Here is a 24,863-nt window from a genome sequence, read left to right as displayed (position 1 = left end):
GTCAGTAACGCTCAAGTGCTGATGATTCCATTTAGGACAGTTAGGAAAAGATCGTCTCATGCAGAAACAGGCTCTCCTTTTCCACCTTCCCCTTCCCCTTCCCCTTCCCATTCCCCTTCCCTCCCCTTCCCCTTCCCTCCTCCTCCTCCACCTCCTTTTTTTTTTTTTTTTTTTTTTTTTTTAAGATGGAGTCTTGCTCTGTCACCCAGGCTGGAGTGCAATGGTGCGATCTCAGCTCACCGCCACCTGCACTTCCTGAGTTCAAGTGATTCTCCTGCCTCAGCCTCCTGAGTAGCTGGGATTACAGGCATGAGCAGCCACGCCCAGCTAATTTTGTATTTTTAGTAGAGATGGGGTTTCTCCATGTTGGTCAGGCTGATCTTGGACTCCCAGCCTCAGGTGATCCACCCACCTCAGCCTCCCAAAGTGCTGGGATTACAGGTGTGAGCCACTGTACCCGGCCTTTTTTTTTTTTTTTTGAGACACAATCTCACTCTGTTGCCCAGGCTGGAGTACAATGGCACAATCTCAGCTCACTGCAACCTCCGCCTCCAGGGTTCAAGTGATTCTCCTGCCTCAGCCTCCCAAGTATTTGGAACTACAGGCACGTAGCCACCACGCCCAGCTAATTTTTTGTCTTTTTAGTGGAGACAGGATTTCGCCATGTTGGCCAGGCTGGTCTCCAGCTCCTGACCTCAGGTGATCCACCCGCCTTGGCCTCCCAAAGTGCTGGGCTTATAGAGGTGAGCCACTTTGCCTGGCAAATAGTGCTATTTTTTTAAAACACCTACTGAATATCTGAGTGAGTCCATAAAGTCCTTAAGATGGCCAAAATATCACTTTGGGTGGCTGAGGCAGGCAGATCACTTGAGGTCAGGAGTTCGAGACCAGCCTGGCCAACATGATGAAACACCTTCTCTACTAAAAATGCAAAAATTAGCCAGGCATGGTGGCACGCACCTGTAATCCCAGCTACTCGGGAGGCTGAGGCAGGAGAATTGCTTGAACCTGGAAGGCGGAGGTTGCAGTGAGCCAGGATATCACCACTGTACTCCAGCCTGGGCCACGGAGCGAGACTCCATCTCAAAAAAAAAAAGGCCCGGCGCAGTGGCTCACGCCTGTGATCCCAGCACTTTGGGAGGCTGAGGCAGGCAGATCACGAGGTCAGGAGATCGAGACCATCCCGGCTAACATGGTAAAACCCCATCTCTACTAAAAATACAAAAAATTAGCCGGGCGTGGTGGTGGGCACACGTAGTCCCAGCTACTCGGGAGGCTGAGGCAGGAGAATGGCGTGAACCCAGGAGGCGGAGCTTGCAGTGAGCCGAGATAGCGCCACTGCACTCCAGCCTGGGCGACAGAGCTAGACTTCGTCTCAAAAAAAAAAAAAAGGCCAAAATAATAACACATCTTTGCATTGGAGTTATTTTTTGGATGTATCTCCCCCAATGCACACATTGGGTGTTGTTAACTTAAACAGAAAGTATCAGAGAGACCATTGAATCTTGGTTTGTTTCCTCATTGGCTGTGCAAACTTGAGCAAGTTCCTTAACTTCTCTGAGTGCTTATTCCCTCAGCTGTAAAATGGAGCAAATAGTGCCTTCCTAGGTGAGTGTCAGGATTAAGGGACTCAGTTTAGTCCCTGCCGTTTTGAGAATAAGCAATAAATGGTCATTATTGTTATAACAATTTTGGTCATTATTTATGGAAGTGCTCTAAAAAGTCACTTTTTCTTTATGATTTGTGCATTATTTTTGGAGGGTAGGGTCTTATTTAGCAAATATTTTCCAGCTCACTCTGCTCTGAAGATCATATTTTCTTCTCAAAGTTTTAGTTTTGTTCTTTCCCCTTCAGATCTTTAATCTATCTAGAATTCATTTTTATGTGGGAAGTGAAATCCAGTTTTTCCCCAGATGGATAATAATTGACACAGCTCCTTTTCTTGAAGAGTCCATCTGTTTCCTCCGTCCGGTATCATGTTTCCACATATGCACATGGCTGTTTCTAGGCTCTCTCATCTATTCCACTGTTTCTTTTCTGTCCTAACAGCAATGTGTCTTAATTACCATGGCTCTATAATATGTTTTTATATCTGTTAGGGTGTGTGTCTCATGATGTTCTTTTTTTCTTTCTTTCTTTCTTCCTTCCTTCCTTCCTTCCTTCCTTCCTTCCTTCCTTCCTTCCTTCCTCTCTCTCTCTCCCTTCCTTCCTTCCTCCCTCCCTCTCTCTCTTTCTTTCTTTCTTTTTCTTTCTTTTTTCCCCTCCCCTCCTCTTCCTCCTCCTCCTCCTCCTTCTCCCTTCTTTTTTTGAGACAGAGTCTCGCTCTGTCGCCAGGCTGGAGTGCAGTGGCATGATCTTGACTCACTCACTGCAACTTCCGCCTCCCAGGTTCAAGTGATTCTCCTGCCTCAGCCTCCCCAGTAGCTGGGATTACAGGCGTGCGACACCACGCCCAGCTAATTTTTGTATTTTTCATGGAGATGCGGTTTCTCCATGTTGGCCAGGCTGGTCTCAAACTCCTGACTTCAAATGATCCTCCTGCCTCGCCTCCCAAAGTGCTGGGATTACAGGCATGAGCCACCACACCCAGCCTCTTCTTTCTCTTCCTCGTCCCCCTCCTCCCCTTCCTCTTCTTCCCTCCTCCTCCACCTCCTCCTTCTTCTTCATAAAGTCTCACTGTGTTGCCCAGCTGGTCCCAAACGCCTGGCCTCAAGCAATCCTCCTGCTTCGGCCTCCCAAAATCGTGTGCTGGGATTATAGGTGTGAGCCACCACACTCACACCAGATGTTCTTTTTCTGCAAAAACCTTGGCTTTTTTATCCTTAGCTCTTCCATATAAATTTTAGAATCAGTTTACTAAGCTCTGCCCACATACAGCTAAAACATGTTGGGATCTTGATAGAAATTACAGATTGATTTTGGGAGAATTGAAATAATGATGATATTGCATTTCCCATCCATGAACATAGAATACCTCTGTAAATTTAGGCATTCTTTACTCTGACTGCCAATACAGTTTTGTTAATTTTTCCTCAAAGATCTTACATATCTTTTTTTGTTTGTTTTATACCTAGGAACTTCATATTTTGTTTTAGCAATTGCTTTTGGAACTTGGTTAACAGCATCATCTTCTGTCTCACTTGAATCTGACACAGAGAGTTTTTTATGTTTTTGGTTATTTTTTGTTTTACTTTTTATTTTGAAATTAAACTGATGAAAGTTGCACAGATAACACTAAGAACACCTGTTTACCTTTTACCCAGGTTCAGCCAATATGAAGATTGATACATATCCTCCCTCTCTCCCTGTATCTCTTTATATTTATGTCTATATATAACATATATACACATATATTTCCACGTGTGTGTGTGTGTGTCTCCACTTTTTTTTTTTTTTTTTTTTTTTAGTGAGACTAAGTCTCACTCTGTCACCCAATCAGTGGCACGATCTCAGCTCACTGCAACCTCCACCTCCCAGGTTCAAGTGATTTTCCTGCCTCAGCCTCCTGAGTAGCTGGGATTATAGGCATGTGCCACCACGTCAGCTAATTTTTTGTATTTTTAGTAGAGATGGGGTTTCACCATATTGGTCAGGCTGGTCTTAAACTCCTGACCTCGTGATCTGCTTGTCTCAGCCTCCCAAAGTGTTGGGATGACAGGCGTCAGCCACTGTGCCCGGCCATCTCCACATTTTTTTGAGATGAGGTCTGACTCTATTGCCCAGGCTGGAATGCAGTAGCATGATCATGGCTTACTGAAGCTTAGAACTCCCAGGCTCAAGCAATCCTCCTACCTCAGCTTCCCAAGTAGCTAGGACTACAGGTGTGTGCCAACATGCCTGACTAATTTCTTTGATTTTGTAGAGATGGGGCCTCACTGTGTTGTCCAGGCTGGTCTCGAACTCCTGTGCTCAAGCAATCCTCCCACCTTAGCCTCCCAAAGTGCTGAGATTACAGACGTGAGCCACTGTGCCTGGCAAATTTTTAATTTAAAAAAAATTATATATATATATACACACACACATATATATGTATAATTTTTATTTTTTGAGATGGAGTCTCGCCCAGGCTGGAGTGCAGTGGCACAATCTCGGCAACATCTGCCTCCCGGGTTCAAGCAGTTCTCCCATCTCAGCCTCTTGAGTAGCTGGGACTACCGGCGTGTGCCACCACGCCCGGCTAATGCCATTAGTTTTTGTATTCTTCCTCTGTTGCAGGAATTTCACCCAGGGACAGCATAGAGTAGGCCATTGGTAAATGCTGTACCTGTCAGTCCTTCATCATCTCCTGATAGGACCCTTGCAGTAGACTTTTGTTGTTGTTGTTGTTTTGTTTTGTTTTGAGACAGAGTGTTGCTCTGTTGCCCAGGCTGGAGTACAGCGGCATGATCTCTGCTCACTGCAACCTCCACCTCCCGGGTTCAAGTGATTCTCCCGCCTCAGCCTCCCAAGTAGCTGGGATTACAGGCATGTGCCACTACACCGGGCTAATTTTATATTTTTACTAGAGATGGGGTTTCTCCATATTGGCTAGGCTGGTCTCAATCTCCTGACCTCAGGTGATCCGCCTGCTTCGGCCTCCCAAAATGCTGGGATTACAGATGTGAGCCAGCACGCCCGGCCAATACTGTTCCTTTCATGGCCTATTTTTCCCACAGGGCTAAGTCCAGCACCTCAGCCTGGCACCCACAGGGTTCTGCCCCGCCCACCTCCCCAGCCTCCTAAACTGCTACTCTCACTCCCAGGGACCTGAGGCTTCACCAGGTCTTGTTACCTACCCCAACCATGGGTCCTCGGGCTTTCAGTGAAATAGAAATTGACATGAGGTGGCCAGGCGCGGTGGCTCATGCGTATAATCCCAGCACTTTGGGAGGCCAAGGTAGGCAGGTCACCTGAGGTCAGGAGTTCGAGACCAGCCTGACCAACATGGTGAAACCCTGTCTTTACTAAAAACACAAAAATTAGCTGGGCTTGGTGGCGGGCGCCTGTAATCCCAGCTACTCAGGAGGCTGAGGGAGGAGAATTGCTTGAATCCATAGGCGGAGGTTGCAGTGAGCTGAGATCGTGCCACTGCACTCCAGCCTGGGCGACAGAGCAAGATTCTGTCTCAAAAAAAAAAAAAAAAAAGAAAAGAAAAGAAAAAAAGAAAGAAAGAAAAGAAAAGAAATTGACATGAGGGCCAGGCACAGTGGCTCACATTTGTAATCCCAGCACTTTGGGAGGCCGAGGAGGGAGGATCACTTGAGGTCCAGAGTTCGAGACCAGCCTGGCCAACATGGTGAAATCCTGTCTTTAATAAAACTACAAAAATTAGCTGGGCATGGTGATGGGTGCCTGTCATCCCAGCTACTCGGGAGGCTGAGGTGGAGAATCACTTGAACCCAGGAGGCGGAGGTTGCAGTGAGCCGAGATAGCACCACTGCACTCCAGCCTGGGTGACAGAGCGAGACCCTGTCTCAAAAAAAAAAAAAAGGAAAGAAAGAAAAGAAATTGACAGAAGGCTAAACGAGTTTTCCTAGACAAGGCTTCATTGGAGCTTATGCCCAGACATAAAGGAGTCAGCATGAGAGAGAAAGGGAGAGAGAGGGAGAGAGAGAGAGAGAGAGGGAGAGAGAGAGAGAGAGAGATTGAGATTTTTCTATCTGACTCTCCGAAAAGAGCCAGGAGGGCTTTTTTATTAGGCAAAGCGTGGGAATTGACATCGGGGTAGGGCGTGCAGGTTGGCATTATCTGGTTGCCATGGTTATCTTGAGTAATGGGTCACCTGTTAGTCTGGCTGGTGGCAACAAGGCTGTCAATCAGTTCAGCATTCCTTCCTGAGGTGGGACACTCCACAACCTTGGTTTGATATTTGGATCTCCTAAGGTCAGTTCCTAGGATTCTCTTAAGTAATAGGCATGTTTCCACTTGATGACGTCAGTGAAATCGTGGTATGGGTCTGGTGATCACTGGGAATGCAGGGAAGAATGCCGTGGTTGGGCCAGGTGCAGTGGCTCACGCCTGTAATCCCAGCACTTTGGGAGATTGAGGCTGGCGAATCCCTTGTGGGGAGGAGCTGGGCGTGGTGGAACAAGCCTGTAATCCCAGCTACTTGGGAGAGTAAGGCACAAGAATTGCTTGAACCTGGGAGGCGGAAGCTGCAGTGAGCTGAGATTGCGCCACTACACTCCAGAATGGGCAACAGAGTGAGATTGTCTCAAAAAAAAAAGAATGCACTGGTGAAGGTGAGCTGAAGCCAAGCCCCGCTTCTGCTCTGTCTCATTATGAACTCCCGGGGATTCACCCAGGAATGAAGAACGCAGGGCCCCTTCTCCACCTCTCTTCACACAGCTGCCTCTGCCTGAACTGACCTACCCCCCGGCCTCCCATAAAATAAGGCAGAGACCCATGAAATTCCTCCTGTCTCCTAATTGGTACTGCCTCCTTTTTCTCACACTTGGAATGAGCTCCTTATGTCTCAGATCTAATCCCCCTGACCCTTCAATCAAGGGCTTTCTCCTGTGTCTTCCACAGACCTGGGACAGCTCCCTTGCCGGGCTGCGAGCGTCCTAAGGGCAGGGCCAGCAGGGAATTGGAGGGAAGCTGTGATACACTGTGGTGCACCAGGCAGCCAGCACACTCTTTGCGTACTTTAACATGAATACACTTGGGGATTTACAAGCTAAAACTTTCAAGTGAGCCGGGGCAGGCGCGGTGACTCACACCTGTCATCCCAGCACTTTGGGAGGCCGAGGCAGGAGGATCACCTGAGGTCAGGACTTCAAGACCAGCCTGCCCAACATAGTGAAACCCTGTCTCTACCAAAAATACAAAAATTAGCCAGGCGTGGTGGTGCATGCCTTCCTGTAATCCCAGCTATTTGGGAGGCTGAGGCAGGAGAATCACTTGAACCTGGCTGGGAGGTGGAGGATGCAGTGAAACGAGATCGCACCACTGCACTCCAGCCTGGGCAACAGAACGAGACTGTCTCAAAACAAAACAAAACACAACAAAACCAAAAAAACCACAAACACACACACACACACACACAGAGCAAAAAAACTTTAACGTGGATACACGTGGGGGATTTCCAAGCTAAAAACCAAATTCTGCTGTGGTCAGGCTGGGGTGAGGGCTGAGAGTTTGCAGTTCTAACAAGCTCCCAGGTGTTACTGATGCTGCTGGATGGGGACCACTTTATGCAACAAGGGCCCAGCTGGCCAGGGAAGGGAGGCAGCTGAGAGCCCAGGTGGCAGCAGCCAGCATCCCACGGGTATAAGATGGCCAGAGGCGGCTGCCCGCTGCTCTGCAGGCGCCATGGAGCTGAGCTATAGGTTCTTCATCTGCCTCCTGCTCTGGGGTAGTACTGAGCTGTGCTACCCCCAACCCCTCTGGCTCTTGCAGGGTGGAGCCAGCCGTCCTGAGACGTCTGTACAGCCCGTACTGGTGGAGTGTCGGGAGGCCACCCTGATGGTCACGGTCAGCAAAGACCTTTTTGGCACCGGGAAGCTCATAAGGGCTGCTGACCTCACCTTGGGCCCAGAGGCCTGTGAGCCTCTGGTCTCCATGGACACAGAGGATGTGGTCAGGTTTGAGGTTGGACTCCACGAGTGTGGCAACAGCATGCAGGTGAGAGAGGCTGGGGGCCCTAGCTTTGGTGGGAGGATGTTCGAGGCAGCCGGGGATGGGGAGTGTGGCCACAGTCAGTGGGAAGTGGGGTTGGGTGGATCTCTCTCCCTTGTAGGTGGGGAGGTGGCCCAGTTGAGGCCTGAAGTTGGGCGCTGAGGGCACCGAGACTAGGGCACTCCTGCCTCTGACTGCTGACATTAGGTAGATGGGGTGGAGCTAGAGGTGGCCATGCACTTTGGGCTGGCCCAAGCCACGCCACTCTGACTCAGGTGGGTTTGTGACACACACAGGCATGTGTGATAGGATAGCGCCGTAGGTAGCCTAAGGGGCTGTTTCTAATGCTTGGGGCATTAGGAACTCATTCTGAAGAGACCCAAAGTATTCATTATCTTAAAAATAACAAGTGGGCCAGGTGCAGTGGCTCATGCCTGTAGTCCCAGCACTATGAGAGGCCAAGGCTGGAGGATCACTTGAGGCTAGGAGTTTGAGGCCAGCCTGGGCAACATAGTGAGACTCTATCTCTTAAAAAGCCTGTAAAAAAACTAACTGGGGCCTGGTGTGGTGGCTCACGCCTGTAATTCCAGCACTTTGGGAGGCTGAGGAGTTTGAGACCAGCCTGGCCAACATAGTGAAACCCCATCTCTACTAATAATACAAAAATTAGCCAGGCATGGTGGTGCGTGTCTGTAATCCTCAGGAGGCTGAGGCAGGAGAATCGCTTGAACCCAGGAGGCAAAGGTTGCAGTGAGTGGAGATTGTGCCACTGCACTCCAGCCTGGGCAACAGTGCAAGACTCTGGTTCAAAAAAAAAAAAAAAATCCCACATAGATAAGTGGTCTGGGGGCGGGGGCATCATAACCTTGGTGTTGAAGACCTTAAAAGCATCAGTGTGTCCCCGGGGGCAGCTCCAAGGGGGAGAGGCTTAACCTGTGGTACATGCAGGAAAAGACCAAGAAATCCAGGCCAGACTTCCCTTCCCCTAGCCGGTGGGGAAAGAGGCTGCAAGGAGAGGCCTTACAGCAGGGCAGGGCTGGGCACACAGCTCCCCAGCTAAACCCCGATCCCTGGACCAAGTTCCTGCAGCCCTGTCCTCTCCTGCCTCAGGGGAACCTGGCTCCTCCTCACCTGGGCCTAGACCTAGTAGCTTGCCTGGGATGGGGGCAAGTCCAGCCCCTGGATCCCTCTGGCCAGAGCTCTGGTCTTAAGTGTGGTCTCCTGGGCTCTCTTTGAGAACTTGAGGCCCTTGTTTTCCTGGGAAGGGAGGCCAGAGAGCTGCAGGAGTTACTTGAGGAATTATTCTAGTTTAGAGGCTCACAAACATGTCTTAGATTTACTTGGGGAGCCAGGTGCCTGGCTCCCCCACCTTCTGTGAATTGGGCTTGAATAGGTTAGAAGCTGATAAGTGGTATTTTTTTGTTTGTTTTCTGAGACAGTTTTGCTCTTATTGCCCAGGCTGGAGTGCAGTGGCGCCTATAATCCCAGCACTTCGGGAGGCTGAGATGGGAGGCTCGCTTGAGCCCAGGAGTTTAAGGCCACCATGGGCAACATAATGAGACCCCTTCTCTACAAAACACACACACACAAAATAGGGTGTGGTGGCGCCTGCCTTTAGTCTCAGCTATTTGGGAGGCTGAAGTGGGAGGATTGCTTAAACCCATGATTTAGAGGCTGCAGTGGGCTACGATTGCGCCACTGCATTCCAGCCTGGGAGGCAGGGCAAGACCCTCTTTTATTAACCCCACCTGTGGAGCTTCTAAAAATCCTGATGTCCAGGCTGCTAAAATAGAAAGGATGTGGGACCAGCTGTGGGTAATAAGGATCTCAGGTGACTCCAATGAGGAGCAAAGCCTGCAAACTCCTTCCTCTGGCGTGGTGTTTCCCAGTTCTGCCCGGTGAGAATCACCTGTGGCTGGCTGGGCGTGGTGGCTCATGCCTGTAATCCCAGCACCTTGGTGTGCCGAGGTAGGTGAATCACGAGGTCAGGAGTTCAAGACTAGCCTGGCCACGATGGTGAAACCCCATCTCTACTAAAAATACAAAAAAGTTAGCCAGGTGTGGTGGTGGGCACCTGTAATCCCAGCTACTCAGGAGTCTGAGGCAGAGAATTGCTTGAACCCGGGAGGCGTAGGTTGCAGTGAGCTGAGATCTTGCCACTGCACTCCAGCCTGGGCAACAGAGTGAGACTCCGTCTCAAAAAAAAAAAAAAAAAATTACCTACGGCCATGGCCAGTTTCCCAGGTATACAGCCTGTGCAGTTCTGTGGGGCACAGTGCTTAATGGAATGCCCTCCTGCCCTGAAATGGTAATAACTTTTGAATAAGGGGCTCCACGAGCTATGCTGGTTCTGTCTGTGCTGGGGCACTTGCTAATAAGGTCTAGGACTGTTCCCTGAGGATCGAGTTTGGTCAGGGCCAGGCAGCCACCTGAGCTCCTGGGCAACCTTGACCTCCTAGGCTCAAGCCATCCTCCTGCCTCAGCCTCCTGAATAGCTGGGATGGACTACAGGCATATGCCACTGTGCCCAGCCAAGTTATCTTTTTGTAGAGATGGGATCTAGCTCTATTGCCCAGGCTGGTCTTGACTTCCTGGCCTCAAGCAATCCTCCTCCCTCCCAAAGTGCTGGGATTATAGGCATGAGCCACTGTACCCAGCCCTCAAGTAGTTTTTAAACAAGCTCCCTGAGATGAGAGGTGGGGATAGTGAGCTTAGAATAGGTGGTTAGGGGTTGAGTCACGGTGGCTCACACCTGTAATCCAGCACTTTGGGAGGCTGAGGTAGGTGGATCACCTGAGGCCAGGAGTTTGAGACCAGCCTGGCTAAGGCGGCGAAACCCTGTCTCTATTAAAAAACAAAACAAAACAAAAAAAAACATGGTGGCACGTGCCTGTAATTCCAGCTACTCAGAGGCTGAAGCAGGAGAATTGCTTGAACCTGGGAGGCAGAGGTTGCAGTGAGCCGAGTTTGTGCCACTGCACTCCAGCCTAGGCGACAGAGCAAGACTTCATCTCAAAAAAACAAAAGGTGGTCAGGAAGTGACTAAAGTGGGGGTTTCCAGTGCTGGCTCTATGCTAATCACCTGGAAAGGTTGTAAAAATACTGATTCTCAAAGAGAATCTCATACCTTCATTCTATTGGGGTAGGGCCTGGTGTCACATTTTTCTAATATTCTAGCAAAATCTTCAAACATAGGTGTTTGCTACAAAACTCTCCCAGGCAGGTCCTGTCTTCTGCAGCCCTATTGGACGATGCAAATTTCCCCAGTAGCACTCACCTGTGCTCTTCCTGCCTCAGGAAACCTCTGAATCAGTCTCCCTCACCTTATGTGAAATGGGTTTGAATAGGTTAGAAGCTAATGTGGGTTTTTTTTTTTTTTTTTTTTTTTTTTGAGAGTTTTGTTCTTGTTTTTGTTGCCCAGGCTGGAGTGTAATGGCACAATCTTGGCTCACTACAACCTCTGCCTCCCGGGTTCAAGCGATTCTTCTGCCTCAGTCTCCTGAGTAGCTGGGATTACAGGCACACGCCACCACACCCGGCTAATTTTTGTATTTTTAGTAGAGATGGGGTTTCACCATGTTGGTCAGGCTGGTCTTGAACTCCTGACCTCAGGTGATCTGCCTACCTCAGCCTCCCACAGTGCTGGGATTACGGGCGTGAGCCACAGCGCTCAGCCAGAAGCTGATAAGTGTTAACAGCTGGGTACTTCCTGGCTGCTTCCTGGGGGCTATCTTGGCCCTGGGCCTCTCCTGAAAAGAGGAAACTGTATGTACTGGGGGGCGTGGAGGGGGAGTGTCAGAAAGGAAGCGTGTATCCTGATGCCTCTATTGCTTGGGTGCTACATGGTATCTGCCATGTGGTTGATCCAGGCTGCCTGTGGTGGTATCAACGTGTGGTGGTGTCAGGTAAAGATTCCGAGGTACAAAGACAGTACCTGTCCTGCCTCTTTACTGACCAGTGGCAGAGCCTGTGTTCTCTTTTGTAGAGATGGGGTCTTGCTGTGTTTCCCAGGCCAGTCTCGAACTCCTGGCCTCAAGCAATCCTTGGCCTCCCAAAGTGCTGGGGTTACAGGCATGAGTCATTTGACCCTGTGGTCTTTATCTCCTTGTGGGCTGCCCTCCCTGAGCACTCATGTATGGCTTGGGAGTACCCGGGCAGGTGATGGCCGGCAGCATTAACTTCTCACCTTTCCTCTAGGTAACTGACGATGCCCTGGTGTACAGCACCTTCCTGCTCCACGACCCCCGCCCTGTGGGAAACTTATCCATCGTGAGGACTAACCGCGCAGAGATTCCCATCGAGTGCCGCTACCCCAGGTCAGTGTGGGACTGACTCATGATCCCTGGTACAATAACCCCTTGGGTATGGCTGCGGGCAAGTGGGCTGGCTATGGCCAGCAGCTTGCAGCATGGCTATTAGAACTACCCATCAAAGCGTTTGCAGCTGTGGTTACTACACTGGGTGGGATTGTGGGGCCTGAGTCTAGTTCGAGTCCCAGAAGAGTAACAGGAGCCCGACTGCCGCTTAGCGGAAGCTGCAGAGCTGCCCAGCCCTAGTGGTGGTACTGTGCCAGCCTCCACCCTCCTTAGGGTTCAGAAATGGCTTTCCAATAGTGCTAGGCTGGGGCCAGGTGCAGTGGCTCAGGCCTGTAATCCCAGCACTTTGGGAGGCTGACACATTTGGATCACTTGAGGTCAGGAGTTCAAGACCAGTCTGGCCAACATGGTGAAAGGTGAAACCCCATCTCTACTAAAAACACAGAAATTAGCCGGGTGCTTGTAATCCCAGCTACTTGGGAGGCTGAGGCAGGAGAATTGCTTGACCCCAGGAGGCAGAGGCTGCAGTGAGCTGAGATTGCACCACTGTACTCCATTCTGGGCAACAAAGCGATACTCTATCTCAAAAAATAATAAAATAGTGCTAGGCTGGGTTCTAGAATCTGACCTGGGCGGTGGTGGCCTACTCTTCTGTGGTCCTCAAGCCCCTGGCATCAAGCACGTGCCTGTGAACTCAGGCCCTGAAGTGGGAGGAGAAACTATGGCTCCCAAGGACAATGCTGGGTCCTGTGCTGGCCTCAGCATGGGATGCAGGGGACTTTGTCCCTGCCCTTGAACCAGTCTGGGAGTGGGTATAAGATGATGCGACCAGGTACGGTGGCTCACGCCTGTAATATACCAGCCCTTTGGGAGGCCAAGGTGGGCAGCTCACAAGGTAAGGAGTTTGGGACCAGCCTGGCCAACATGGTGAAACCCATCTCTACTAAAAATAAAAAAAAATTAGCTGAGTGTGGTAGTGCATGCCTATAATCCCAGCTACTCAGGAGGCTGAGGCAGGAGAATCATTTGAACCCAGGAGGCAGAGGTTTCAGTGAGCTGAGATGGCGCCATTGCACTCCAGCCTGGGCAACAGAGCAAGACTCCATCTCAAAAAGAAAATGCTAGTGTGAAGTGAATAGGGAGCTGATACCAGTCAGGACATCATGAGGGATGAGCCATGTCCCTGGGAGGGGTCATGGTAGGGGTTATCCTAGAACAGGATCCGGGACTGGGACCTTGAGGCTGAGATGGCCTGGGCAGAGCCACGTGGCCACACATCCCATGGGAGGGCAGTGTGCTTAGTAGGTGCAGCCTGGGGGCTAGAGCCCAGGGACTAGGGTAATGTGGGAGCCAGACAGATGGGCTCACCAGCCTCTACCAGCCTCACCACAGGTGCCCCTTCTGGAATGGGTAAGGACTGAATCTCTGCCCAGGGTCACCTGGTGGTTGGTACAGAAGACTAGAGGGAACTAGTGAGAACCAGCTGGGAGGCTGGAAAACTGGGATTCCATGAGGGCTGACCCGTGGTTGCTGGGACTGTAGAGGCTGATTCGGAGGGGCTAAGAGCAACTGGAGGAGCTTGGTGTCTATGGGGGTAGGGGAGATGGAGGAGGATGGAGGACTCAAGGGCAGGCTGCCCAGCCAGTGGGAGGGACTGAAGCCCTCCTGTGACCATGGAAGTCTGACTTTAGTCTCTGGGCCTGACCCCCGAGGATGGTGGCTCACCTGGTCCATTGGCTACAAGTAGTACTAGAGAGGCTGGTTGTAGGCTGGGATGCTTTAACGTGGCTCCAGATACCTGAGTCTGGTTATCAATAGATGCATCCATCACTTGGAGTAGCTTCTTCCAGCAGATCCTGTGGGGTCAGCAGGGTAGGTATCTGCAGATACCCAGACTTGCTTCCATGGACTTCCCAGTCACTGGTGTGGGTTCAGGCTCTCGGTAGCATCTCGAGACCTAAGGACCTGTCTTTGATCTCTAAAGGATGGCCTTGGCTGAGCGCAGTGGCTCACGCCTGTAATCCCAGCACTTTGGGAGGCTGAGGCGGGCGGGTCATGAGGTCAGGAGATCGAGACCATCCTGGCTAATGTGGTGAAACCCCGTCTCTACTTAAAATACAAAAAATTAGCCAGGCATAGTGGCGGATGCCTGTAGTCCCAGCTATTTGGGAAGCTAAGGCAGGAGAATGGTGTGAACCCGGGAGGTGGAGCTTGCAGTGAGCCGAGATCACGCCACCACACTCCAGCCTGGGCAACAAAGTGAGACTCCGTCTAAAAAAAAAAAAAAAAAAAAAAAAGATGGCCTTAGCTGATTCACCTCTCAAGCATCCTGTGGAGTACTGTGCAGGGCCTGCTATCAGACCCAAAACCTGAACCTCTAAGGCTAAAATATGTGTGGTGGCTTTTGGTTTTTTGTTTTTTAAAAAAAAGTCTTACTCTGCCGCCCAGGCTGGAATGCAGTGGGGTGCCATCATAGTTCACTGCAGCCTTGAACTCCTGGGCTCAAGCAATCCTCCCATCTCAGCCTCCTGAGTACCTGGGACTACAGGTATGTACTACTATGCCCAGCTATCTTTTTTCTTTCTTTCTTTTTTTTTTTTTTGGAGACGGAGTCTTGCTCTGTCGCCCAGGCTGGAGTGCAGTGGTGTGATCTCAGCTCACTGCAAGCTCCGCCTCTGGGGTTCACGCCATTCTCCTGCCTCAGCCTCCCGAGTAGCTGGGACTACAGGTGCCCGCCACCATGCCTGGCTAATTTATTTTTAGTAGAGACAGGGTTTCACCATGTTAGCCAGGACAGTCTCGATCTCCTGACCTCATGATCCGCCTGCCTCGGCCTCTCAAAGTGCTGGGATTATAGGCTTGAGCCACCGTGCCTGGCCTTTTTTCTTTTTTATAGAGATAGTCTCGCTATGTTGTCCAGGCTGCTCTCAAACTCCTAGCCTCAGGCAATCCTCCTGTCTCCACCTCCCAAAGTGCTGGGATTACAGGCATGAGCCACTGCACTCAGGTCCAGGGCTCAAGAGGGAGCAGCTCTCAGTATAGAAACCAAACTCCTAGGTTCAGCTGTATCTGTCTTCAGCAGCCCAGATAGTATCATAGCATCAGTTAGGATGGCTAGGCAACTCACAGGTGCAGAAATTCAGGAGGGTACAGGGGCAGCCTCAGGCTCAAGGTGTCTGTTCAGCCATCTTGCACCAGCTACCTGGCTGGGCCATAGCTGAGGGTCCTGTAGTGGGGTAGCAGTGAGATACTCCCCATCAGTGGGGGCCCAGGTGGGTGTGACCTGAGGCAGGTGTGCAAAACTGCTGTTCTCTCAGGCAGGGCAATGTGAGCAGCCAGGCCATCCTGCCCACCTGGTTGCCCTTCAGGACCACGGTGTTCTCGGAGGAGAAGCTGACTTTCTCTCTGCGTCTGATGGAGGGTAAGAGAAGAAGGCTGGGTGGGACAGCTGTAGAAAGACCTGAGCCATCTCAAACCCCTGCCCTTGGCTGTGTCTTTGGTTTTTTTTTTTGTTTTTGGGTTCGGTTCGGTTCGGTAACAGAGTCTTGCTCTGACTCCAGGCTGGAGTACAATGGTGCGCTCTCAGCTCACTGCAGTCTCTACCTCCTGGGGTTCAAACGATTCTCCTGCCTCAGCCTCCTGAGTAGCTGGGATTACAGGCTTGTGATACCACACCCAGCTAACTTTTGTATTTTTAGTAGAGATGGGGTTTTGCCACGTTGGCCAGGCTGATCTCGAACTCCTGACCTCAGGTGATCCACCTGCCTCAGCCTCCCAAGGTGCTGGGATTACAGGCGTGAGTCACCATGCCCAGCTGGCTGTGTCTTTCAGAGAACTGGAACGCTGAGAAGAGGTCCCCCACCTTCCACCTGGGAGATGCAGCCCACCTCCAGGCAGAAATCCACACTGGCAGCCACGTGCCACTGCGGTTGTTTGTGGACCACTGCGTGGCCACACCGACACCAGACCAGAATGCCTCCCCTTATCACACCATCGTGGACTTCCATGGGTGAGCACTGGGCTCCCTGCCTAGAGAACCTTCCTAGCAAGATGACCCTAAAGCCACTTGTTTGGCTTTTTGAGACAGTCTCACTCTGTAACCCAGGCTAGAATACAGAGGCTTAATCTCTGCCCTCTGCAACCTCTGCCTTCCGGGTTTAAGTGATTCTCCTGCCTCAGCCTCCCAAGTAGCTGGGATTACAGGCACCCATCACCACACCCAGCTAATTTCTGTATTTTTAGTAGAGACGGGGTTTCACCATGTTGGCCAGGCTGGTCTCGAACTCCTGACCTCAAGTGATCCGCCTACCTTGGCCTCCCAAAGTGCTGGGATTATGAGCATGAGCCACCATGCCCGGCCCACCTGTCTGGTGTTAACACCATTCTGTTCTCTTCCAAGCTGTCTTGTCGACGGTCTCACTGATGCTTCTTCTGCATTCAAAGTTCCTCGACCCGGGCCAGATACACTCCAGTTCACAGTGGATGTCTTCCACTTTGCTAATGACTCCAGAAACATGGTAAGAGCTTTAACAGCCTGGAAGAAGGCTGAACTTGCCACCTTCATATCCTACTGAATGGGGTCACTCACTAGCTGTACCCTTAAGCAAATGACTTAGAGCTCTGTCCCAGTAACTCAAACTTACAAGTAAAGCCATGAGCTTTAGTGAGGCCTTCAAGCAGAAGGATGAACCAATATGAAGCCTTAAGAGGTAGAGGCCGGGCACGGGTGGCTCATGCTTGTAATCCCAATACTTTGGGAGGCCGAGGTGGGGGGTGGATCACTTGAGGTCAGGAGTTCAAGACCAGCCTGGCCAACATGGTGAAACCCCGACTCTACTAAAAATACAAAAAAATTAGCTGAGTGTGGTGGTTGGGTGCCTGTAATCCCAGCTACCTGGGAGGCTGAGGCAGGAGAATAGCTTGAACCTGGGAGGCAGAGGTTGCAGTGAGCAGAGATTGTGCCACTGTACCTCCAGCCTGAGTGACAGTGAGACTCTATCTCCCTTAAAAAAAAAAAAAAAAAAAAAAAAAGGCAGGTGTTAGCCTTCCTGGAGGCTTTCCGCAGGGGCAAAGAAAGCCAGTGTGAACTCCCTAGCCAGGGTGGCTTCTTGAACTTGGTCATAGGCTAGGCTAGTGATTCTGAAGGCATCATCCTCACCTGGAGGGCTTGTTGAAATTGACTGGGCCCCAACCCAGGGTTTGATTCAGGTGGTCGAGTGAGGCCTAGAATCTGCATTCTTAAGTGTTGGTTCTGCCGGTCTGGGGCCTCCCCTTGAGAACCTAAACTAGACAGCCCAAATTGACACTAAGAGGGAAAAAGAGAAGGAAGGAATGAAGATGGGAACTGCCTCTGATGGCTGAGGTGGGGAGGGATACGGTAGGAAGTGCAGGTGCAAGGACCGACATCTAGCCAGGAAGTACTGGTAAGTGGTTAGAAATAAATCACCTGGCGCAGTGGCTCACACCCGTAATCCCAGCACTTTGGGAGGCCGAGGTGGGCAGATCACGAGGTCAGGAGATTGAGACCATCCTGGTTAACACGGTGAAACCCCCTCTCTACTAAAAATACAAAAAATTAGCTGGGCATGATGGCGGGCACCTGTAGTCCCAGCTACTCCAGGTTCCCAGGTTCAAGCGATTCTCCTGCCTCAGTCTCCCAAGTAGCTGGAAGTACAGGTACCCGCCACCATGCCAGGTTAATTTTTTTGTATTTCTAGTAGAGAAGGTTTTACCATGTTGTCCAGGCTGGTCCCAACTCTTGACCTCAGGTGATCCGCCTGCCTCAGTCTCCCAAAGTACTGGAATTAAAGGCGTGAGCCACCATGCCCAGCCTCAAGTAGCTTTTAGTTTTTGAGTTGGAGTCTCGATCCACAGTCCAGGCTGGAATGCAACAGCACAATCTTGTCTCACTGCAACCTCCACCTCCTGGGTTCAAGCAATTCTCCTGCCTCAGCCTCCTGAGTAGCTGGGAATTACAGGTGTCCGCCATCACACCCGGCTAACTTTTGTATTCTTAGTAGAGATGGGGTTTCACCATGTTGGCCAGGCTCATCTCGAACTCCTGACCTCGTGATCCACCTGCCTCGGCCTCCCAAAGTGCTGAGATTACAGGCATGAGCCACCATGCCCAGCCTCAAGTAGCTTTTAAACAAGCTCACTGAGATGAGAGGTGAGGCTGTGAGCTTAGAAATAGGTGGTTAGGAAGTGATTAAAGCAGGGGTTTCCAATGCTGACTCTATACTAATCATCTGGAGAGGTTGTAAAAATACTGATTGTAGAGAGTCTCATACCTTCACTCTATTGGGGTAGGGCCTGGTGTCACATTTTGTAACATTAACAAAATCTTCATAAGTGTTTGCTGTAAAACTATGAACTTCAGCGTGCACACCATCTAGGTTCTACCACCAGCATTTTTTTTTTTTTTTTTTTTTTTTTGAGACAGTCTCACTGTGTCACCCAAGCTGGAATGCAATGGTGCGGTCTTGGCTCACTGCAACCTCTGCCTCAGGGTGCAAGCAATTCTCCTGCCTCAGCCTCCTGAGTAGCTGGGATTATAGGTGCCTGCCACCATGCCCAGCTAATGCTTGTATTTCTTAGTAGAGACAGGGTTTCACCATTTTGGCCAGGCTGGTCTTGAACTCTTGACCTCATTATCCAACCACCTCAGCCTCCCAAAGTGCTGGGATTATAGGCGTGAACCACCACGCCCACTTTTTTTGAGAGGGTCTCACTCTGTCACCCAGGCTGGAGTACAGTGGCACAATCTTAGGTCACTGCAACCTCCGCCTCCCAGGCTCAAGCGATTCTCCTGCCTTAGCCTCCCAAGTAGCTGAGATTATAGGCACATGCCACTACCGCGTGCCTAACTGTTGTATTTTTAGTAGAGATGGTTTCACCATATTGGCCAGGCTGGTCTTGAATTCCCGACTTCAAATGATCCACCCGCCTTGGCCTCCCAAAGTGCTGGGATTACAAGCGTGAGCCACTGCACCCGGCCTACTAGCAGTTTACTATTATCCTCCATCTACGGTGATCTACCTTATTCTACTTGGAAATGCATCAAAAGCCACTTAAGCTCCTAGGTGACTCTAATACGCAGCCAGGCTTGAAAACCTCTGAAGCAGAAGCTCATACGTCAGGGTGGCATTAAGGGACAAAGCAGAAACTTTGCAAAGATCACATCGATGCCACTTCACCTCCTCCAGCAGCTGCCTTGTGGGAAGAGAAAGATCAACACACAGATCAGTAGGGTAGCAAAAGGGAAAAGCATCTAATATTGATGACATGGCCTGAAGCTCTCGGTGGTGGGCCCTGCTTCAATGGGGCTGGGGATAAAGGAGGGCAGATTTGGGAAAAGAGTCCTGGCCCTTGGATCAGTGACCGATAGCTCCTTAGGGGAGTAGGGGAGAGGATTCTGGTTGTGGGAGGAAGTCAAGATTGACCTCAGGTGTGGCCCATTTGGGAAGAAGATGAGAAGTTTTCACAGAGGTGGTAGCGGTCAGCATGGGTATAGACTGAGGTGGTTTCTCAAATCTCTGGGGGTTGAGGGGTGACGAAGACCAGAGAACAGTGCTGTTTAATGGAAGATAGTCTGAGCCCTTGGAGGGCTCCCCTTCAAAGGTAGGATTGATGATGCCTCAGTAGACTATGTCCCATGGCACAAAGAAGGAACAACCCTATTTCACAGCAATACGGTGGCTGGGCACGGTGGTTCACATCTGTAATCCCAGCACCTTGGGAGGCTGAGGTGGGAGGATCAGAGTCCAGGTGTTCAAGGCTGCAGTGAGCTATGATGGTGCCATTGCTCTCAACAGAGCAACCCTGTGTACTTTTTTTGAGAGAGTCTCGCTCTGTCACCCAGGCTGGAAGGCAACAGCACAATCTTGGTTCACTGCAACCTCCACCTCCCGATTCAAGCCATTCTCCTGCCTCAGCCTCCCTAGTAGTTGGAATTACAGGCACTCATCACCACGCCTGGCTAATTTTTATATCTTTAGTAGAGATGGGGTTTCACCATGTTGGTCAGGCTGGTCTTAAACTCCTGACCTCAGGTGATCCACCTGCCTCAGCCTCCCCAAGTGCTGGGATTACAGACGTAAGCTATCATACCCCCTCTTTTTTTTTTTTTTTTTCTTTTGAGACAGTCTCGCTGTGTCACCCAGGCTGGAGTGCAGTGGTGCAATCTTGACTCACTGCAAGCTCCGCCTCCCGGGTTCACGCCATTCTCCTGCCTCAGCCTCTCCAAGTAGCTGGGACTACAGGCGCCCGCCACCACGCCCGGCTAATTTTTTGTATTTTTAGTAGAGACGGGGTTTCACCATGGTCTTGATCTCCTGACCTCATGATCCGCCCACCTCGGCCTCCCAAAGTGCTGGGATTACAGGCATGAGCCACTGCACCCGGCCTAGACCCTGCTTCTAGAAGGCCGCTATAGGGGAACTACCCTGGGATCTTAGACTCCAGTTAGCATTAGAAAAACATACTAGGAAGAAGCTAAGGATGAAAGTACATTTCCTTTGTGGAATAGACTACAGGGCCTTGGAAGCTTCTTACTTGCAGGGCAGGTGGCTGAGATGGGCAGCCGGACAACTGCTAAACTGGCTTGTTTCTAAAAGTCTGAATTTACATGGTTTCAAGTTTCTCTGCTGGTGCACTTGGCCACTAGGTGGTGACTGAGGCTTGTGGCTCTGAGGTTTCTGCTGGAAGGTGGCAGAATTGCCACGCTCTGCCCGAGGTTGAGCAGGGAGGAATTTCAGCCCTGCCTGGAATATAAAGGGAAACTGACCTGGGGACGGGCCAAGGCTAGACTAAGCCCTGGCTCTGTCAAAATGGCCCCTAGCCCCAGTGGCAGGATGGAATGTCGGTCTAAAATGAGAAGGCTTGGCCAGGTATGGTGGCTCATGCCAATAATCCTAGCACTTTGTGAGGCCGAGGCAGGTGGATCACTTGAGGCCAGGAGTTTAAGACAAGCCTGGCCAACATGGGGAAACCCCATCTCTACTACAAATACAAAAACTAGCCTGGTGTGGTGGTGGGTGCCTATAATCCCATCTACTTGGAAGGCTGAGGCAAGAGAATCCCTTAAACCTAGGAGGTAGAGGCTACAGTGAGCTGAGATTGCAGCACTGTACTCCAGCCTTGGCTAGAAAGTGAGACTCCATCTCCAAAAAAAAAAAAAAAACAAAGGGTGGGGAGTGGCACTTACAGGGTAGTTGACTATTCCCTGGGTGGGTGGATTGTGGGGGGGGGTCCTTCAGCTCCCAGCAGGAGCTCATATTGGGTTCATTCCCTCGTACTTGTCTAACGAGGGTGGGTAAACATTTCCCAGAGGCCAGGACTGTCAGGGTATCAGCCTGGTGAGTCTTCTGGTCATCATATCCCTTACAGGTGAAAGGAGGCTGACCTAGGCTTGACCAATAGCAGAGGTGTGTGCGAGGAAGAAAAGCCCAGGGAAGCTTGCCCAAGGAGTGAGCCATCAAACTCTTAAGTCTGGCCGGGTGCAGTGGCTCACACCTGCAATCCCAGCACTTGGGAGGCTGAGGCAGGTGGATCATGAGGTCAGGGGTTCAAGACCAGCCTGGCCAAGATGGTGAAACCCTCTCTCTACTAAAATATAAAAACATTAGCCAGGCATTATGGCAGGCACCTGTAATCCCAGCTACTTGGGAGGCTGAGGCAGGAGAATTGCTTGAACCTAGGAGGCAGAGGTTGCAGTGGGCTGAGATAGTGCCATTGCACTCCAGTCTGGGCAACAGCGAAACTCCACCTCAAAAAAAAAAAAAAAAAAAAAAAACCCTCCTAAGTCTGAAATGGCAACTCCATAGAAGCAAGTCCAAAAGGCTTCTTTATGTGCCCAAGGACCTCAGGTCACAGAAACAACTTGGTCTTGCCTTAGCTGGCAATACAGTGACTACATCCCTGAAGAAAAGTAGCTTGTCAACTAGTCAAGTGGCAGATGGCAGAGACAGGAGCCCAGCTAAGCTGCTGGCTAGTAAGGTGTCTACCACTCACCTCGGTCACCTGGGGATGGGCTCGGGGTTTAGCAATGCTGAGTTAAGCCTGGGATTGGCCGGGCACTGATAGCTCGCACCTGTAATCCCAGTACTTTGAGAGGCTGAGGCGGACAGATCACTTGAGCCCAGGAATTTGAGGCCAGCTTCAGCAACATGGCAAAACCTCATCTCTGCAAAAAAAAAAAAAAAAAAAATCCAAAATTAGCCAGGTGTGGTGGCTTGTACCCATAATTCCAGCTGCTCATGAGGCTGAGGTGGGAGGATCCCTTGAGCCCAGGAGGTCAAGGCTATAGTGAGTCATGATCACACCACTGTACTCCAGCCTGGGTGACAGACCCTGTCTCCAAAGCCCAGGGTCAAGCATGCTCAATGATAGGGTAAGTTTGGAAAAGATCAGGGGAATAAGTGGTATATTCTAGTCTAAAACTAGTTGCTACTTGCTCTAACGTTGGATAAGTGAACCTTTAGACCATCTTAGAGATGAGGCTGTTCTTCCCCCTCTTTATTTTATGAGACAGAGTCTCTGTCAGCCAGGCTGGAGTGCAGTGGCATGATCTCGGCTCACTGCAACTTCTGCCTCCCAGGTTCCAGCGATTCTCCTGCCTCAGCCTTCCAAGTAGCTGGGACTACAGGTACCTACCACCATGCCCAGCTAACTTTGTATTTTTAGTAGAGATGGGGTTTCACCATGTTGGCCAGGTTGGTCTCGAACTCCTGACCTCAGGTGATCTACCCGCCTTGGCCTCCCAAAGTGCTGGGATTATAGGTGTGTGCCATTGCACCCAGCCCCTTCTCACTCTTTAAAGGGTTAAGGGTTATATGAGAACTGGTGTGTTAAACTCCCAGGCACAGGCTGGAACTCTGCCTGGAAATAGCTGTTATTCCTTGCAGATATACATCACCTGCCACCTGAAGGTCATCCTAGCTGAGCAGGACCCAGATGAACTCAACAAAGCCTGTTCCTTCAGCAAGCCTTCCAACAGGTGAGGAGGACAGGTGCTCCATGACTGGGGTAGAAACTGAATCAGCGACCCCTTGTCTATTTCCCCCAATACATTAGCAAACTGCTTCCTGCAGAGGCAACAAAAATCTGAGCTGCTTGTCTTTCATCTCAGCTGGTTCCCAGTGGAAGGCCTGGCTGACATCTGTCAATGCTGTAACAAAGGTGACTGTGGCACTCCAAGTCATTCCAGGAGGCAGCCCCATGTCGTGAGCCAGTGGTCCAGGTCTGCTTCCCGTAACCGCAGGCATGGTATGTCACAGGATGGCCAAGAGGCTGTTCACTGTCCCCTACTCAGTTGAGGGTACCTGCTGTCATTTCAGGGTGATGGTCTTTTCCCTTGTCCTCCATTAAAGCTGTTTGTACCTAGGGAAAGGTAGCTGTAGGCCTAACACAAATCTTGGGCTCTCAGCCTTCCACCTTGGTGGCAGCCAGGGTAGATCTGCTGTCATCCTAGGCTTCTACTGAGACATAATTTGGCATGTAGGGGAAATATAGCAGCTGTTAAGATAATCTGGCTGGGCATAGTGGCCTACGCCTGTAATCCCAATACTTTGGGAGGCCAAGGAGGACAGGTCACCTGAGGTCAGGAGTTCGAGAGCAGCCTGACCAACATAGAGAAACCCCATCTCTACTAAAAATACAAAATTAGCCAGGTGTGGTGGTACATGCCTGTAATCCCAGCTACTTGGGAGGCTGAGGCAGGAGAATCGCTTGAATCTGGGAGGTAGAAGTTGCAGTGAGCCAAGATTGCACCATTGCACTCCAGCCTGGGCAAGAAGAGTAAAATTCTCTCTCAAAAAAAAAATAATAATCTGGCCAGAACAGTGGGTTATGCCTATAATCCTAGCACTTGGGGAGGCTAAGGCCAGGGAAATCGCTTGAGCCCATGAGTTCTCGACCAGCCTGGGCAACATAGCAAGACCCTGTCTCTACAAAAAAGATGATGTACTAGGGAATCCCTCTTGGGTGACCTGCTTTCTCTGTATGAGAAAACTGTCTTTTTTTTCCTTCTGCCTCCCCTGCACCAAGATGGTGTCTAGCTCCAGGCTGGAGAGCAATGGCACGATCTCTGCTCACTGAAACCTCTGCCTCCCAGGTTCAAGCTATTCTCCTGCCTCAGCCTTCCAAGTAGCTGAGACTACAGGCATGTGCCACCATGCCTAGCTAACTTTATTTTTAGTAGAGACGGGTCTTGCCATGTTGGCCAAGCTGGTCTCAAACACCTGACCTCAGGTGATCTGCCTGCCTCGGCCCCCCCAAAGTGCTGGGATTACGGGCATGAGCCATCACACCTGGCCGAGAAAGCTGTCTTTTTTTGTCTAGAAACTGTTTCTTAGCCCACACAAAAAAGACAACATCTTAGTTTAGCCCACTGAGGCAGAATAAAACCTCCAACCCAGTTCCCAGTTAGGGACTAAGATGACCCTCGGGTGTGTGTTCTCCTTCCACAGTGACAGAAGAAGCAGATGTCACCGTGGGGCCACTGATCTTCCTGGACAGGAGTGGTGACCATGAAGTAGAGCAGTGGGCCTTGCCTTCTGACACCTCAGTGGTGCTGCTGGGCTTAGGCCTGGCTGTGGTGGTGTCCCTGACTCTGACTGCTGTTATCCTGGTTCTCACCAGGAGGTGTCGCACTGCCTCCCACCCTGTGTCTGCTTCCGAATAAAAGAAGAAAGCAATATCTGGTCATGGTATGGTGGTCAGATGGAAGGTCAGAATTAGTACTGACTCTGTTGGGTGGGGAAGACTGTATACCACCCACCCTGTGCACTCACATAGCACAGTCCAGCAAGCACTACTGTGTCTCTACTGTAAACAGGGCAGGGTTCATGTCCTTAGACAACTATAATCTATTACCTCCATGGGAACCAACATGGAAACTCTTAGATGAAGGTCAGTCTGGCTGGACTCACCTTACTTCTAGGCTAGCAA

General features: G+C 50.7%; 1 protein-coding gene across 2 annotated transcripts in view; it reads left to right on the top strand.

The window, feature by feature from the left end:
- ZP3 (zona pellucida glycoprotein 3) overlaps positions 1-24,612 on the top strand; it is a 42,436-nt gene extending 17,824 nt beyond the window's left edge. The window contains exons 2-9 of one of the 2 annotated variants that reach the window (XM_030797519.1): positions 7,381-7,605; positions 11,797-11,915; positions 15,233-15,336; positions 15,747-15,924; positions 16,315-16,432; positions 22,820-22,911; positions 23,044-23,180; positions 24,383-24,612. In XM_030797519.1, the coding sequence (XP_030653379.1) occupies positions 7,447-7,605; positions 11,797-11,915; positions 15,233-15,336; positions 15,747-15,924; positions 16,315-16,432; positions 22,820-22,911; positions 23,044-23,180; positions 24,383-24,597 (1,122 nt within the window). In that variant the 5' untranslated portion in view covers positions 7,381-7,446 and the 3' untranslated portion in view covers positions 24,598-24,612. Of the gene's footprint in view, positions 1-7,284; positions 7,606-11,796; positions 11,916-15,232; positions 15,337-15,746; positions 15,925-16,314; positions 16,433-22,819; positions 22,912-23,043; positions 23,181-24,382 lie in introns of those variants that run through there. The other variant, XM_030797518.1, reaches the window with a different exon arrangement.
- Positions 24,613-24,863: the final 251 nt, after the last annotated feature.

Source organism: Nomascus leucogenys, chromosome 17, assembly GCF_006542625.1.
Source record: "Nomascus leucogenys isolate Asia chromosome 17, Asia_NLE_v1, whole genome shotgun sequence".
Lineage (NCBI taxonomy): Eukaryota > Metazoa > Chordata > Mammalia > Primates > Hylobatidae > Nomascus > Nomascus leucogenys.
This window is presented reverse-complemented; position numbering and strand designations above follow the sequence as displayed.